Source organism: Sturnira hondurensis, unplaced genomic scaffold (assembly GCF_014824575.4).
Source record: "Sturnira hondurensis isolate 20B ecotype Veracruz unplaced genomic scaffold, ASM1482457v3 Scaffold0001509, whole genome shotgun sequence".
NCBI classification, from domain to species: domain Eukaryota; kingdom Metazoa; phylum Chordata; class Mammalia; order Chiroptera; family Phyllostomidae; genus Sturnira; species Sturnira hondurensis.
In genome coordinates this window covers 8,868,327-8,883,125 of record NW_028074140.1, presented here as the reverse complement: position 1 = coordinate 8,883,125, position 14,799 = coordinate 8,868,327, and the positions used below count along the sequence as shown (strand labels likewise).

General features: G+C 44.0%; 1 protein-coding gene across 1 annotated transcript in view; it reads left to right on the top strand.

Moving 5' to 3' along the window:
* Positions 1-2,041: 2,041 nt before the first annotated feature.
* The window catches only part of TNFAIP8 (TNF alpha induced protein 8), a 117,077-nt gene continuing 104,319 nt past the window's right edge, over positions 2,042-14,799 (top strand). The window contains exon 1 of the mRNA XM_037029032.1: positions 2,042-2,176. Within this exon, the coding sequence (XP_036884927.1) occupies position 2,176 (1 nt within the window). The 5' untranslated portion in view covers positions 2,042-2,175. The remainder of the gene's footprint in view (positions 2,177-14,799) is intronic.

Here is a 14,799-nt window from a genome sequence, read left to right as displayed (position 1 = left end):
CCTCTCATACTTTCAATGTCTCTGACCTACTGATCTTCTACTTTATGGGACTGGTATGATTAGATTAGATTAGATCCACCCAAATAATCCAAGATAATCTCCCCATTTCAATGTCTCCAACCTCAACCACATCTGCTAAGACATTTTTGCCATGTAAGTTAACATAGCTATATGTTCCAAGGATTAGGGAGTGGATTAATGATTCCAAGGATTAATGACTCCTGGACATCTTTCCAGGAGTCATTATTTTGCCAAGCACAGTATCCTGTCAAAATTTATGACAGAGAGCTTAGTCAAGGCAGAAATATCAGGAGGGCCTATGAAAGATGCTGTCACACCCTATGTCTGTAGAGATAGCCCAATGGGAAGACCTCCGTGTTTACAACAGAGCACTATGGTTGTAACAGCCCCTCCCTTTAACTTTCTTTTTCCCTCTGTAAAAGTTTCTTGGTGCTTCTTGCTTTTCCTGTTTGCACGTGGCTTGCCTTGTCTGCACATATGGGATGGTCCTTTCTGCCCTGTCCCAAGACAGCCATGCACTACACAGTCCTATTTCAGTCAATACCCCACCACAGATATGATGGTGGTCCCCCAAGATTACAATGAAGGTGAAAAATTCCTGTGCCTAGTGACTTCACAGCACAACTCATTACACAAATATTTACCATCATGTTCCAACCACCTAGAGTATTCAGTGCAGTAACATGCTGCATAGGTTTGGAGCCTACAAACTCTAGGGGAATAGAATTTATCACCCCCAAATATTTCTCCTTGGCATATTGATTATTTTAGGCTGGCTAATTTTAAGAAACAGCAGACATGAAAGAATCACTGGAAACCAAGTAGAAGTTACCCTTTTTAAAAGATATTTACTTGTGTAAGGGAAATTTCCATTTGCAAGGGTGTCTCCCTGGTACAGCGGGCATCATCCTGTGTCTAGACCATCTTATCGATGCAGAAGACAACAGTGTTACAGCCTTGTCATCATCTGCTGTCCTTCTTCTGGTAACGTCCCATAACTGACTCCTCTATCCCCAACATCTTCTTTTGTCTTCAGCTGAAGATGGTATTTAAGGTAATGGTTTTAACCATTTTAGTAGTTTATTCAGTTTTCCTGGGTTCCTTCCATGTATCTAGGACATACACATTATTAAACAGTTTTTGTTTTCTCCCCGTTAATCTGTCTTTTATTACAGGGATGTCTCAACCAAGAACCCAAAAGGGTAGAGCAAAACTTACCCACCCTGTCTTCCATCCACAAAGCAATAGACTATACCATGCAGATGAGGTGTACGAGGCATATAGCAAGTTATAACATCTAGGTTTGTCTAAGTACAGGCTATGATGTTCCCACATAGACAACCACCTAACTATGCGTTTCTTAGACTGTATCCCTGTTAAGCAGCACATGACTCTAAATCTTTTTTGGTGATAGAATACCTAGTCAATTTTTGTTTATGGTCAACAGTTTCAACCCGACATATTTTAATAACTTCATAAGCAAGTTTCACGGCTCTCGCATTCTGTTTTCAAATTAACCTTTCTAGAACAACATTTGACATGTCTCCCGTGTTTAAAATCCTTTCGCTTTCCACTAAACACGGGTCGAATTAATGTTCTTCAGCTCCTATAGGAAGAAAACACTTGGATTTAGTACTCTTCCATTTTTTTTCTTTGCTTCATTCCCATCTCCACTCCACTTCCTTAACCTGTCTTAGTGCTTGAAAAATGTCTCAGTAGGAGACTAGGAGGTTCGTATCTGATTTATACAAATGAAGAAACTGAGAGGCCAGAAAGGTAACATCTTCCCTGCGTAAGTCCCAAGTCAGTCCCGACCCCTCGCGCCCAAGGGTCCAGTTTAGCAGTCCGGATCCAGTCTCCAGGGCGCTGCCAGCCTCCTCCGAATTCTCCGCCGCACCCGGACTCCAGGCAGGCTCCGCCCCGTTCCTTCGCCCCGTCCTCCTCGTTCCTCCTCCAGGCCCCGCCTCTGGCTCCTCCTCTCCCGCCCCGGCCCGCCCCCGGCCCCTGACTTCTTTTCTCCCGCTCGCACTGTCCCGCGCCGTGGCTGATCGGTCCTCGGGAGCCGGCCAGCGTTCCAGCGACGAGGGAACTCCGTCCGCGCCGACACATCGCCCAGGTCGCCTCCGTCCCGGCGCCGCTGCGCCCCTTCTTCCGAGTAAGTGCTTCCCTGGCGCGCGGTCCCGCACGCACGCTCGCGGGGCTTTCCCGGCCGCTGGGCTGCGGGCTGCTAGTGGGGGGCGCCTTTCGCGCTCCGAGGGTTTTGAGAGTGTGAGTGGGTGTGAGTAGTACGTGTTGGCGAGTGTGCGTAGGTGAATGTGCAGGCGCTCACAGCCTGGAAACTCCCCGGAGTTTTACCCGGTTCACGAGTCGCAGCGACAATCTGGGACCGTCAGCTGGGAGCCCCTGCCGACTCGGGCCGACCCGTCACTTGCACGCCCTGCCGCGAGTCCCCACGCCGCGCCTTCCTTCCTGCTGGAGACGCGGCCCCCGCGGTGTGTCACGCCCTCCTGGTAACAGCCCGCGAGGTCGACAGGGACTGCCCAGGTTATCAGGGTGCCCCAGATTGCAGAGCGAGATGCTGGCCTGAGATTGTAATCCAACCCTGCATTGTAAAACTGGCAGGAACTAGAGTTTTGCCTTCAGATCAACCGGTGCAGACTTCCATTTGAAGAAGAAAGTTGTGGGTGCACCGTATGACACTGGAGCCCTCAGCACCTGGTGCAAGAACACCTGATGACAGCCCTCGGACTCAGGGCGGCTGGTAGGCACTTTCAAGACCAGGCTGATCAACCACGCTTGGGCACCTAACGGATGTTTATTGATTCAATGACACCGTATCTGGAAAGCCAACTGATTTCCTACAACACAGGACTGCATAGAAAGAGTCGCTCCTCCTGTGAGGAGTCATGGGGAGACAGTAGTTGAGTGCCCCAACAAAGATGAAACAATAAAATCCTTGAGTTACTTAAGGCTGATAATTCTATCTCTCCGAAAGTTTTTAGGAGCGATAAATAGTATCTCATTTTTATTGGGGGCTAAATACTATCTCAAGGTAGGGCATATTTTAACATCAAAAAAAGATAAATCAATAGTTTTGTTTGAGAGCAATAGTGTACTTGAATCCATTAACGAAATGATTCCCATCCGATTTTAATAGTCTCTGAATTCTTCTAGCTCTCAGTTTCTTCCTGCTGTGATCTTTTCGTAGTAGATATACGCAGAAAATTTCCCCACTTTCTGGATAAGAATCCTTTCAAGGGACAATGATAGGGAAATAGCATTTATTTATTCATTGTAGTGCAAGGGTAACAAGAATTCTGTGGCGAAAGGAAGTAACCCTAACAGAGTAACCTTTAAGTGGCCATTGTGCATTGGCATATAAAAGTTTGAGTTGTTAAATTGCTTTAAGTGCTGCTTATCAAAACAGATATTTTTATCCTGGTTTGAATCCTGTTACACAAAAGTGTTTCCCCAGAGTTTTAACTAAGGAAACATTATGGTTTGAAATGTAAACATATGACTCCATCTCTTTAAGGAAAGAAATAATTATCACACTTAATTAAACACCTGGAAACATTTATTGCCACCTTCTAATTAGATCTGTCATGGGAAGTTAAGTCAGCAAGCTGTTCTTAATACTATAGCTGGTAACACAGTTACCTTTTTGGTAGGTTTTTTTGGGTGCCTGTTCCCTGTCCATACACATTAATTGCCTCCCCAACCCCTTGCCCATCTTTTAAGGATTACCTGTAATTTGAATAAATAGAGTTTAGGGAAGTGAACTACCACTTACCTCCACATAAAATGAGTATCTTAGATATTGAATGTTTTGTATTAAGCTTTTGCATACAGAGGTAGGTTTTATCAGCAATTATATTCATCTAGATTATCTGATCATTTAAGAATCATTAATGGCCCTGGCTGGTGTAGCTCAGTGGATTGAACATGGGCCTGTGAAGCAAAGGGTCACCAGTTTGATTCCCAGTCAGGGCACATGCCTGGGTTTCAGGCCAGGTCCGCAGCAGGGGACACATGAGAGGCAACCACACATTGATGTTTCTCTCCCACTCTTTCTCCTTCCCTTCCCCTCTCTAAAAATAAATAAATAAAATATATTTAAAAAGAATCATTAATAAAGCATTAATTTGATTTCCCCCAAAGTGTAATGATCCTCCACAAATTGGCTTTTAAAATTTTTTCTTAAAGGGAGACTTCTATTGTACTGATGTTCTTGGGTGTTGAAGTTTAATTAGAAAAGGGGTGGTGTGAGCTGGAAAATCTCATCTTTGGTGTCTCTTAATTTTCTGTGTCTGACTTTATTACTAGCTATAATCTTCATCAGTGTAGTGAGGTACTGTGAGGACAGGCTGTTCTGATATCCCAGCAGGATGGGGGACACTGAGGGTGCACACCCACACCAAAAGAACCAGGAACAGAGTATTTTATGAGGGCCTGTTCTCTGCAGTTCTTCCTTCTTCTCAAAGAGGAGGAAAGGGTGTGCAGAGAGAAATAATTGCATCCAAACAGTACTCATTAGGAAATGCCATGCTGGGGGAGGAGCAGATTTCTAGGTCGTTTATGGCTTGGAGAACTTTGAATTGCTGATCCTTGAAGTGGAGTCTGCCACAGTGGTGGGCACTACAAAGGTCTTGCAGATAATTGATCCAATTAATACTTCTCTGCTTGGGATAGCCCCTTAAAAGTAATACATTTCCTTTGTGGAAATGCCATTTGCACCCATCAGAATTGAGCTTCGCTTCCACATCATGCAGAATGGGTCATTTATCCACTCTCCATTTTTATCCGGTACACACTGGAGGGACTGAACGTAAGGTAGGCTCCAAAAGGCAGGGGAAGGTCGGTGATAACAATAAGAACCACTTGTTTGCTCTTGGAGGGGGCAGGGCGCATTCATGCAACCCCAGTACCAGAGGAACTGACTGGGGCAATGGGCTCATGCACAGGGGCCAACCTAGATAAAAAGTAGGCGCTTTACCCCAGTTTGGCATTGAGAATAAGCTCTGCTACAAAAGTTAAGGGAAGGCACTGTGTAACGCCGGATTCTTTTATCATCTAGCCCCTCCTTAACACTGCCCACATCCTGTAGTTAATATCAAGTGCACACAGTGAGAAGTCAACAAACACTGAAAATGAGCTTTTAACACCCCAAATTTTATGTTTCCTTGTGAGTAACAATTTCAGCCCTCCCTTCTCTGGTTTTGATGACTTTGGCCTTGGGGGTCTAAGCTGACTGCACTTTCTGGACATTTGTCCATCAGTGGTACTTCCCAGTGGCTGAAAATTAATGATTCATTGAGAGAGAGAAAAAATAACAGTGAACTTTGTTGCAAAACCTAAATGAGATCAAACAGTATCCAGTGGAGGTTAGTTTGCAGTCTATATTTTGGCAGTAAGAGGAGGAAGTGACCTAGAAGTAGAGCGGAGATAATTCTAGAATGTGAGAGGTAAGAGGCACTTTAGAAACCATCTGGCCTGTGAATCTTAGACCATAACGTTGGCCGTTACAGAAGATGGGAGGTGTGTCCCCTCAGTCCATCTTGCATCGTTCATTCATGCGGCAGGCGGTGACTGAACTACTGTGTGCAAGGCACTGCACAGCCCTCATGTTCCCGGGAAGGCATGAGATCCAAGAGGATTGGTGACTTGCAGGAAAATGTTTGTTTGTAAGAATGGGTCCCTGATGGTAAACAGATAGTGGCAAAACTGGGTTCAGAATTCTGTGTTTCATGGTCAAAAGTAAAGGCACTTCCTTAGGATAGCAGAAGAACCATTTTTCAGTGTTTTCCCCACAATCCTAAGAAACTGAAGTGAGCACATTTCTTCTGATGTCTGTTTCAAATAACCCATGTTATAACTGCATTAAACCCAATTCCACAGGCTTTTGTTTTCTTGGCCTTTTGTGTCAAGTGTAGAAGTTACCTGAGAAACTTGTTTTTAAAAGTCACAGGCTCCACAATAATAAGATAATACTCACCCATCCTTTTAGAGAGCAGTTGCTTTTTCTCTAAAAGGAAGTATATATGGTTCAGAACCAGCTGCAAAGCTGGATGGGCATTAACAAATTTGTTTTCCTACGGTTGTGCTTTTTAATATAGAACAAGAGGAATTATAGACCAACATGACTTTGTTTCCCTCGCGGTGGCTGCGGGCCAGGCATACAGCAGTCTTCCCCACCGAGAAGAATAAAAAGGTGAGGTCCTAGGAATGGGCCTCCGCTGAAGCACTCCATGCTGACTTATAAACAAATCCAGGTTTATTTACTTACAGACAAGGGAATTAAGTCCAAAATCCCACTTGTTGTAGTTGTCTCAAACATTGGGAATAAAGATGACTTTTAGTTTAGTGAAAAAGATGGTTGGTTCACATGACTGCTGGAGTCAGCTGTTCGTGTCTCAGCCACCACTGGCTGTGTGATTTTGGACAATCTACTTAAGCTCTCTGAGCCTGTTTCCCCATCCTCCCCTAACCCCTGAAATTGGGGTAGTATTTGCATCGTAGGATTGTTGTGTGGATAAAAGCAGAATGTTCTCCTGTTGTCCAATGTGCAGAAGTGGTAGGCTTTTTGAATTGGTCAAATCTTTCTCATTTCCAGAGGATGGCATTTGTACTGAGCCGTATTGGTGTAGAGAGGGAGAGTGGTAACTTATACCTTATGTGCTTTTAGCATGAACTTTCTTTTTTTCCCTCTAACGATGCCAGAAGAGTCCTGAGAATTGGGTGAATATAGTAGTGTCAGGGATTCCCAGCTGCAGTCACATGGTTATATAGGGAAATCTTGCTGCTGCTCCAGCTACAGAGAAATGAGCCAGAGCAAGCAGTGCCTGTGGGTTTTAGGTGTCTGAGGGTGAAGAATAGTGTGACATCCAGTAGGCCTCCCTGTGTATACGACCCATTACAGTTAAGTTGTGAGCAGTGGTTTGGTCTTTCACCACTGGAGGCCCCTGTTTCAAACCGGTAATGGATGAAACTACATTATCTAAGACAGACAGGAAGATATGTCTCAGCTGCCCTGGGTGTTGCAAAGGGACTTTGGCTAGCATATCCTCAGGGGAAGTTGTGTGAGTTCTGGAGGCAGAGGGCAGGGCCACACCTGTGGGGTTACCCGCTGGGGCAAGCTTTTCTGGGGACCCAGCACTCTTCAGGGCACATGTTACACATGAATATTTGAAAGGAGCCACAAAGTAACAAATACTTTAAGCCTAGCTCTTATTGCTTCAAACCAAATTCATTTAGTTCAAGCCTTCTCCACTTCCAACTGTTATTTTATTTATTTTAAAAAATGAGTTTCTGACGACTGTCAGCCAAACTGAGGGAGGCAGAGATTGTGGCGTGTGCTTGTGGAGACCTAACTGTCCTCCATCCTTCCCTGTCTGGGGCTCCTGAGCTGGCAGGGCTCAGGCCCTCACACATTTGCTGAGGCAACCAGGGAATTCTGCCGAAATGCCGTGGTGGTCTTTTTCATCTGCATCATCGAAATGCAGCACGGTGCTGGCAACAGATTGCAAAGTTCAGAACAAACTTTTATGGCTCAGACCTTTAAAAAATAAGTCCAGTGCCTGATTATACTGCTCTGTTATCAGGAAACAACTGTTATTTTTCATTCTTCTCTTTAAAAAGATGAGGTAGTTTTCTGGGAAATGGCTGGTGTTTGCTTAAATACTATCACCACCCTAGAAGCGCAAAGCAGTCTTGACTTGGTGATTGGACTTCCTTCTTCCTTGGCGTGGGCAGAGGCCCCCGGTGACTCATGAGTGTGCACTTGGGAGAGGAGAATGAGCTCACACCTCCCTGAGCATCCAGTGCTGGCCCCTGTTGCACACAGTTAGCCATTTCGCTCCTTTCCTTTTATGACCTGGAATGACAGTACCTGAAAGAATGACTGCTGTCACTGCCAGGGTGACAGGCTGCGTGTCAACAGGGAGCCTCCCAAGGAAGCAGAGAGTCCCTGCCCTGTGTGCCCCTGGGGGCGTGGTTTCAGAACATTATAGTCTGGGCAGCCGCAGAGGTGGTAGGGCAAATGAAACGTTGAACTTGGCCAGTGTGCTGCTGTATTTCAGGGCTCGTCTTGGGCCACAGCTCCCCACTTGACCGCATGACAAAATCAACCGGGAATCTAGGTACAAAAGGTACCTAGATTCCTGGGCCGTACCTAGGAATCTGATTCCCAGGCAGCATCACAAAGGCTGGGCCTGGGACTCTGTATTTTAACAAGGTCCCCTAGGTGGGCTGATGCAGCTGATCGAAAACCCCTAGCCCAGGAGACTAGTTTTCATGTCTTCTTGTACAAAGATTATTCGGGCAGCAGATAGCTTGGTTTTTTTTTCTCCTTTTTTTTTTGGTGGGGGGTGGGCAGTGGAAAGAAAAAATCTCTTGAAGGTATAGAGTAGCTTTAAACGCTTTAAAGTTTAAAGAAGATTGCAGTAACCACCTGTGTACTCGTTCTGAGAAATAATAAAGTGGTTTTCCAAGTAGGTCCTCCATGGGTTGAAAAATGGTGTCCAACAACCAGGTCAAGAACGAAAAATGACACCCCAGTCAACAGCTCTGAGAGACAGAGACACTGGGGAATCTGCTCAGCATTGACTGGTGGAAGATCTGGAACTGGAGTCACTGGCAGCGCCGACAGCATCATCCAGCCTGCCTGCCGACTGGGGACGTCTCACGTTGCTGTAGATCACTGACCTGGCGTGGCTGTCCTTTTTTTTCAGGAGCCCCAGGCCCGAGACCCTGAGTTGCCAAGTGTCCTGTTTTCCCTACCCCAGGCCTAACCCCCTGTCCTGAGGTCCTGGCACCTCCAAGCATCGGTCCTGTTCTCAGACCACCCTCTCATTTTATAATGGTGGGCAATGGGAGCATGGAGAACAGGTCATTTTCTCTCTGAGCCGTCTTTTCGTAACTTCTTCCTTCCTTCTACTCCTCCCCCCGCTGTAGTGTTTACGTTCGAATTGTGCTAGTACTTGAGATTTTCTTCCCTATTTCTGAATTCCGGTCAGTTTTCAAGTTATCACTCTAATAAATTCCATTCATATGAAAATAATGAATAATAAAGTCTGCTACTGATGACGCATATATAGGACTAATTTTAGTAGTCTCACGATTTTTCCCTCTCAGTTTAAATCTTTGACCAGGGACTAACAAGTATGAAATGGGAGTCATTTGAGTCTCACCTCAGTCTTCTTGTCTGTCCATCCCTCCTCCAGGATTGCTGCCTGAAGCCAGAGCATCACGGGCCTTCTAGCCTCGCAATTTGGAAAAAGGGGCAGATGGAGGAGATTGGGTGATGACTTGTGGAGACAGGCAGCAGGGGCAGGGAGACAGGCAGCAGGGGCAGAGGATTAACCATTTCTGTCTTCCTCCTGCGTACCTGCACTCTGATTCCCTATAAGCACATCCAGCCCTAATTTTACCCCTCAGTCACCCTTTTGTAAGTTCTGTTCCCCTTTGTGGCTGCCTTACCTTTTGTATGTTCATGACAGTAAATCATAGGCTGTGTTTCTGTAATAGTGTGCTACGGCTGTCATTGCAAAATATCACGGACTAGGTGGCTCGCAAACAATAAAAATGTATCTCTTACAGTTTTGGAAGCTGGAAGGCCAAGATCAAGGTATTGGCAGGTTGAGTTTCTCCTGAGGCTGCTCTCTTTGGCTGGCAGACAACCACCCTCTTATTTCCTCGTGTGGTCTTTCCTCTGTGTGCTCTGGGTCTTTTTTTTTTTAATTTATTTTTAAAGATTTTATTTATCTCTAGGGGGGAAGGGAAGGGGAGAGGGAGAGAAATATCAATGTGTGGTTGCCTCTCGTGTGTTCCCCACTGGGAACTGGCCTGCAACCCAGGCATGTGCCCTGACTGGGAATCAAACCGGGTCTGTCTTTTAATAAGAAGACCAATCACACTGGGTTAGAGCCCCACCCTTATGACCTCATTTAACTTTAATTAGCTCTTTAAAGGACCCATCTCCAGTCACATTATGGGTTAGGGCTTCAACACAGGAATTTGGGGTAGGGGATAGAATTATCTCAATAACAAACCCTTTTGTAATGGGTATTACCAATAGTACTCTTTTTGTCAATGGTTTACATCTACATATATGTTCAGAAATCATGGTTATTAATTTTTTTACTTTAAACAATTATCTTTTGAAGAAATTAAAACTTGAGGAAAAGTTTTTAATATTTCTCCACTTAGTTACCAAAATTGGGGGCTCTTCATTTTTGAGGGTAGACCCAGCAGGTATGTTTTAGCCTTCAGCCTGAAGAACTTCCTTTAATATTTCTTATAGCTTAGAGCTGCTGGCAACAAATTCTCGCAGCTTTTTTTTTTTTAAATTCAGTCTCAACATGGTGTTTTTCTTATATCCTTAGTTGTAGGACTTCTGTTCAATTAGTCTTCAGAGGGATCTCCAGGTTGATTGTCCTACAGTTTGGGTATAATTTGGATGTGGTCACAGTATCTACCTACTTCACCATCTTGACCCTCTCCCAGCTTCTTCTGTGTGTGCATGGGATGTGTGTCCCTGGGGTCTGTGTGTCCAAATCTCCTCTTATAAGGACACCAGTCAGACTGCATTAGAGCCCCTCCCAATGGCCTCATGTCAGTGGAATCACCTCTCTAAAGACCCTATCTCTAGATACAGTCTCATGTAAAGGTGCTGGGGGTTGGGGCCTCAACACATTAACTCTGGGGGATCACTATTCAGCCCAAAACAATTAGGATGCTTTAGACTTCAGTTTAGACTTCCAGGTAAGAGACTACACAACTAACAGTGGTTTAAATAGTAAACACACTACATTATCTTACATGAAGGGTATTCTGGGGTTGGTTTGATCCAGATTTGAATCAGTGACTTAGACAATGTCATCAGGGACCGGGTTCTTTTCATTCTTCTATTCTCCAGTTCTTAGCATGTTAGCATTTTTACTACAGACTTTCTGTCTCATGGGCAGAAAATGGTTTCCTCAGCAATGGCTATCTTACACTACCTCATCCAAAGGCAGGAAGTGCACATGGATGTGTAGGGGAGGGGTGGGACACAGAGGGGGCAGCAAAAATCTGTTCTCTTGTGGTGTCTATCTCTTTTCATCCAGGGATAACATCTGCCCTGTGGCTCCCTCAGGCCTCACTGGCAAGCACTGAGTCACAGCTGCAAGGGAAGCTGTGCAAGTGCATAGTGGGCGCTGATGGATCCTCCGCATTGGGAGCCGCTCTGCCAATGGGAAGAAGGGACAGAGGTGTGATTGTCGGGCAGATCAACATTTGCAGTCTCTAGACCCAGCTCCCGTGCCCTAGCTGAGGCCGTCACTCTTACTAATGTAATAATCCCAGGTTTATTGGAATGAAAACTAACTACCCATGGTGAGAAGTTGGGAGAAAACCAAACAAAGATGTGGAAGGTGTTGAATATTACATTAAGTTAGTATATTACATATACTTAGTTACTATTAACAGTGATTTTTTTAATGTTGAGGGTTCATAGAAATAGCACTACATACTTTGGATGTCTTCACCCTGCATTCAAACCTGGAAGATGTCCATCAAGTAGAGTGTACTTTGTGTTTCTGGAAATGTTCAGAACCTCAGTGACAGTAATTGTGACAAACGCTGATTGAGTTCTTACCATGAGCAAGTGTTTCATACACATTTCATTTCATCTTCATAAGGGATTTATGAGAAAGGTATTATTGTTAATCCACGTGTAGAGATGAGGGATTGTGGTTCGGGAGGCTAAATAACCTGCCACAGATGCTGAGCTGGGACTCACACCTGGCAGCTCAGGTGCCTCGCCTCCTATGCTCTGAACTGGTGTGGAGTTGGAGCCTCAGTAAAGTACTACGAACTCCTTCATTTTCTGTGAACTCCCAAAGGCTGTCACCTCTCCAACAGTCAGGGTCTACTTCATATCTTGTAGTAGATTATATTATTCAGACTTTGTTATTTTCAGCAGTAGAAACATGAACCATGGGAGGGTGCCCAGTTTATGGTCACTCACCTGTTGACCTTCAACAAGTCACCAATCTCCTTTGCCAGATGCAGAGTGTCCCAGCTCTTAGGGTCTGTAATTCATGAATCTGTTTACATCTTCTGATTGTACAAGAAATCCTGGCGGGTTTTTTTGTTTGTTTGTTTGTTTACTACTGTTACTCATGATTTGCATGGGAAGCTGAGTAAGGGCGTACAGGGGTTAAATTCCATGTCTAACTCTGGGCACTGGAAGCTGCCTGAGGCTGGAATGTTGAATGCCTGCTACCACTTTGAGTTCGGTGACTAATGTCACGTTTCTGAGAACCCAACAGCCCCCTGCAATTCCAGTACGCATCCAAGAAGTCATTCTGCATTTCCGAATTGAGATTGCCTTTGAGATATTTTGGAGCACAGCACATGTTATAAGCTTTAAAAAACAGTGTAAGATGTTATAAGGCAGATTTAATTAAAACAATATAGGTGAAGAAATTTGCTTTAAACATGAGACGTTTGTTGAAACAAAAGTTTTTCCTAAGACACTGGCTCCCAGCTTATTTGCTGCTGGGCCCCCTTTGCTCCTCCATGCCTTGCGGTCTTTCCATCATTTGGGCTTTACTGTGCTGACACCTACATCTTAACACTTAAAAAAAAACCTTTTATTGTAAAATAAAGCACAAACACCTTAAAAACTTGTCTTTAAATCTCTTTTAACCTATAGATTCCCTTAGTATCCTCCCCTTTTAAAAAATACGATTTTTCTGTTGGGAGACGTGAGCTGTTTGATCTGTAGAGTTTCCTACAGTCCTGGTACCAAGAAAGAGGCACATTCATGGTGCACCTCAACTTGTTCCTTTGCCCTCTATTTCCTGATCTGGGTCCAGAGGCTTAATCAGACTCAGGTTTAATCCCTTCGGCAAGATTACGGGTGCTGTTCCATCCTTTCCTGGAGGGGTATGTGATATCTGGTTCTTATGCTCCGTTTTGGCATTAGCAACTGTTGTTCCTCAATGTCTAGACCTATTAATTCATTAGGCATTACAGAATGGTGATATTCTAATTTGACTGTTTTACTTTACTTATTAGCTGGAATGATTTATAATAGACTCCCCTTTAATCTGCTATTTGATTACCCAGTGGTACAGTTTACACAAAAAAGGCAGGATGAATGCTCAATTCTTTCCTTCGATGTGTCCAGTTTTCAAGGATTGCTTGTCTCTTATTCTCAGAAAGTGACCACTTGGTTTCTATAAAATGGTATTATTTTGGAATTAACTATATTTGATGGGTTTCAGTCCATTGAAATTTAAGTTTTACTAGGTCTTTTACTAAGACTGAAGTAGTCCCATCTCTGACCAGTGGGAGCCTCCTCCAATTAGCTCCTGAGTCCTCTGACATGACCTAAATAATATTTAATAGCTTTTCTGCTGTCTGGCATGTTAAGGTGATTTAGGCTTGTCTTGTACCTGGAATCAACCATTTCTTCAATAATCTCTGGTTTCCTTTAATGAGAACAGTATTTTTGGATGTCTGTCCAGACACTAGGGATGATCACACACTGGAATGGTCTTTGTTTCTAGGCCTTTTCACTGCTTAGGGCTGGGAATATGCATACATACACATACCCACATTTACGTACAAACTTATAAAGACACAAGACATTGTGCCTTCTTACAGATATTTCCAAGCCAAGTTCAATACTGACGGGTTTTTTTATTTGTTTGTTTAACCTCTTCTATATGACATTTGTATTTCCTTTCTTTTATACTCAGAGTTCTAGTGTTTTAGTCACAGGGGAGGTAAATAAAGTATTTGACTGGGTTGTATTCAACATACAGCAGTTTCCTTATTTCTACAGGTAACTACATATGACCTGCGTATTATAAGTTCTCATATCAGTGTTCTTAGACGCTTTGATTGAAGCTCTTTCTGCAGTAGATTCCTTCGGTAGGGCTCATGGGAACAATATCCCCTAATACTCTGAGAACACTTTGTCTGTGACCCTTTATTATAGGTCAGTTTTGTTGGATATAATAACCTTTGCCCACATTTTCTTTCCTTGCGAATCTTAAATGTTACTCCATTTTCTTCTGACAAAATATTGTCAAAAAGCCTGACCTGGCTGGTGTAGCTCAGTGGATTGAGCACGGGCCTGTGAAGCAGAAGGTCGCTGGTTCGATTCCCAGTCAGGGCACATGCCTGTGTTGCAGGCCAGGTTCCCAGTAGGGGACACATGAGAGGCAACCACACATTCATGTTTCTCTCCTATTCCTTCTCCTTCCCTTCCCCTCTCTCTAAAAATAAACAAATAAAATATTTAAAAAGGCCTGATTATGATCATCTAATTTTCTTTCCCTATGACCTACTCTTTTAGCACTTTTGAGAGCACCAACTATATTTCCTTCAGTTTGCTATCTACCTAGCATTCTAGTACAGTGATTAGTGAGCTATTATGTTACCAGATCCGAGTTTATGACCTGACCAACCACAGTGCCAAATATTCTCTCCCTCCTATTAATTCAGAATGAGCCATTTACTCTCATGACCTAAAGTTTTTCATCTTTGTAATTTCAATTGTACCTTGTAAAGCATGTAACATTAGCAGGAAGTATATACATGTTTGTTAAGTGAATGATGTGAAAGGATGTGGGTTTTTTCTTTTCTGTTTTAGCCTTTCGGAAGTCACCCTCCCCCTTTGGTTCTTTTCCTCCATTCAGTGACTTTAATTCAGACACAGCTGGCCTCACTGAGGCAGGCCGTCCGCTGAGCAGAGGTGTGTACCTGTTGCACCCATCGGTCGCA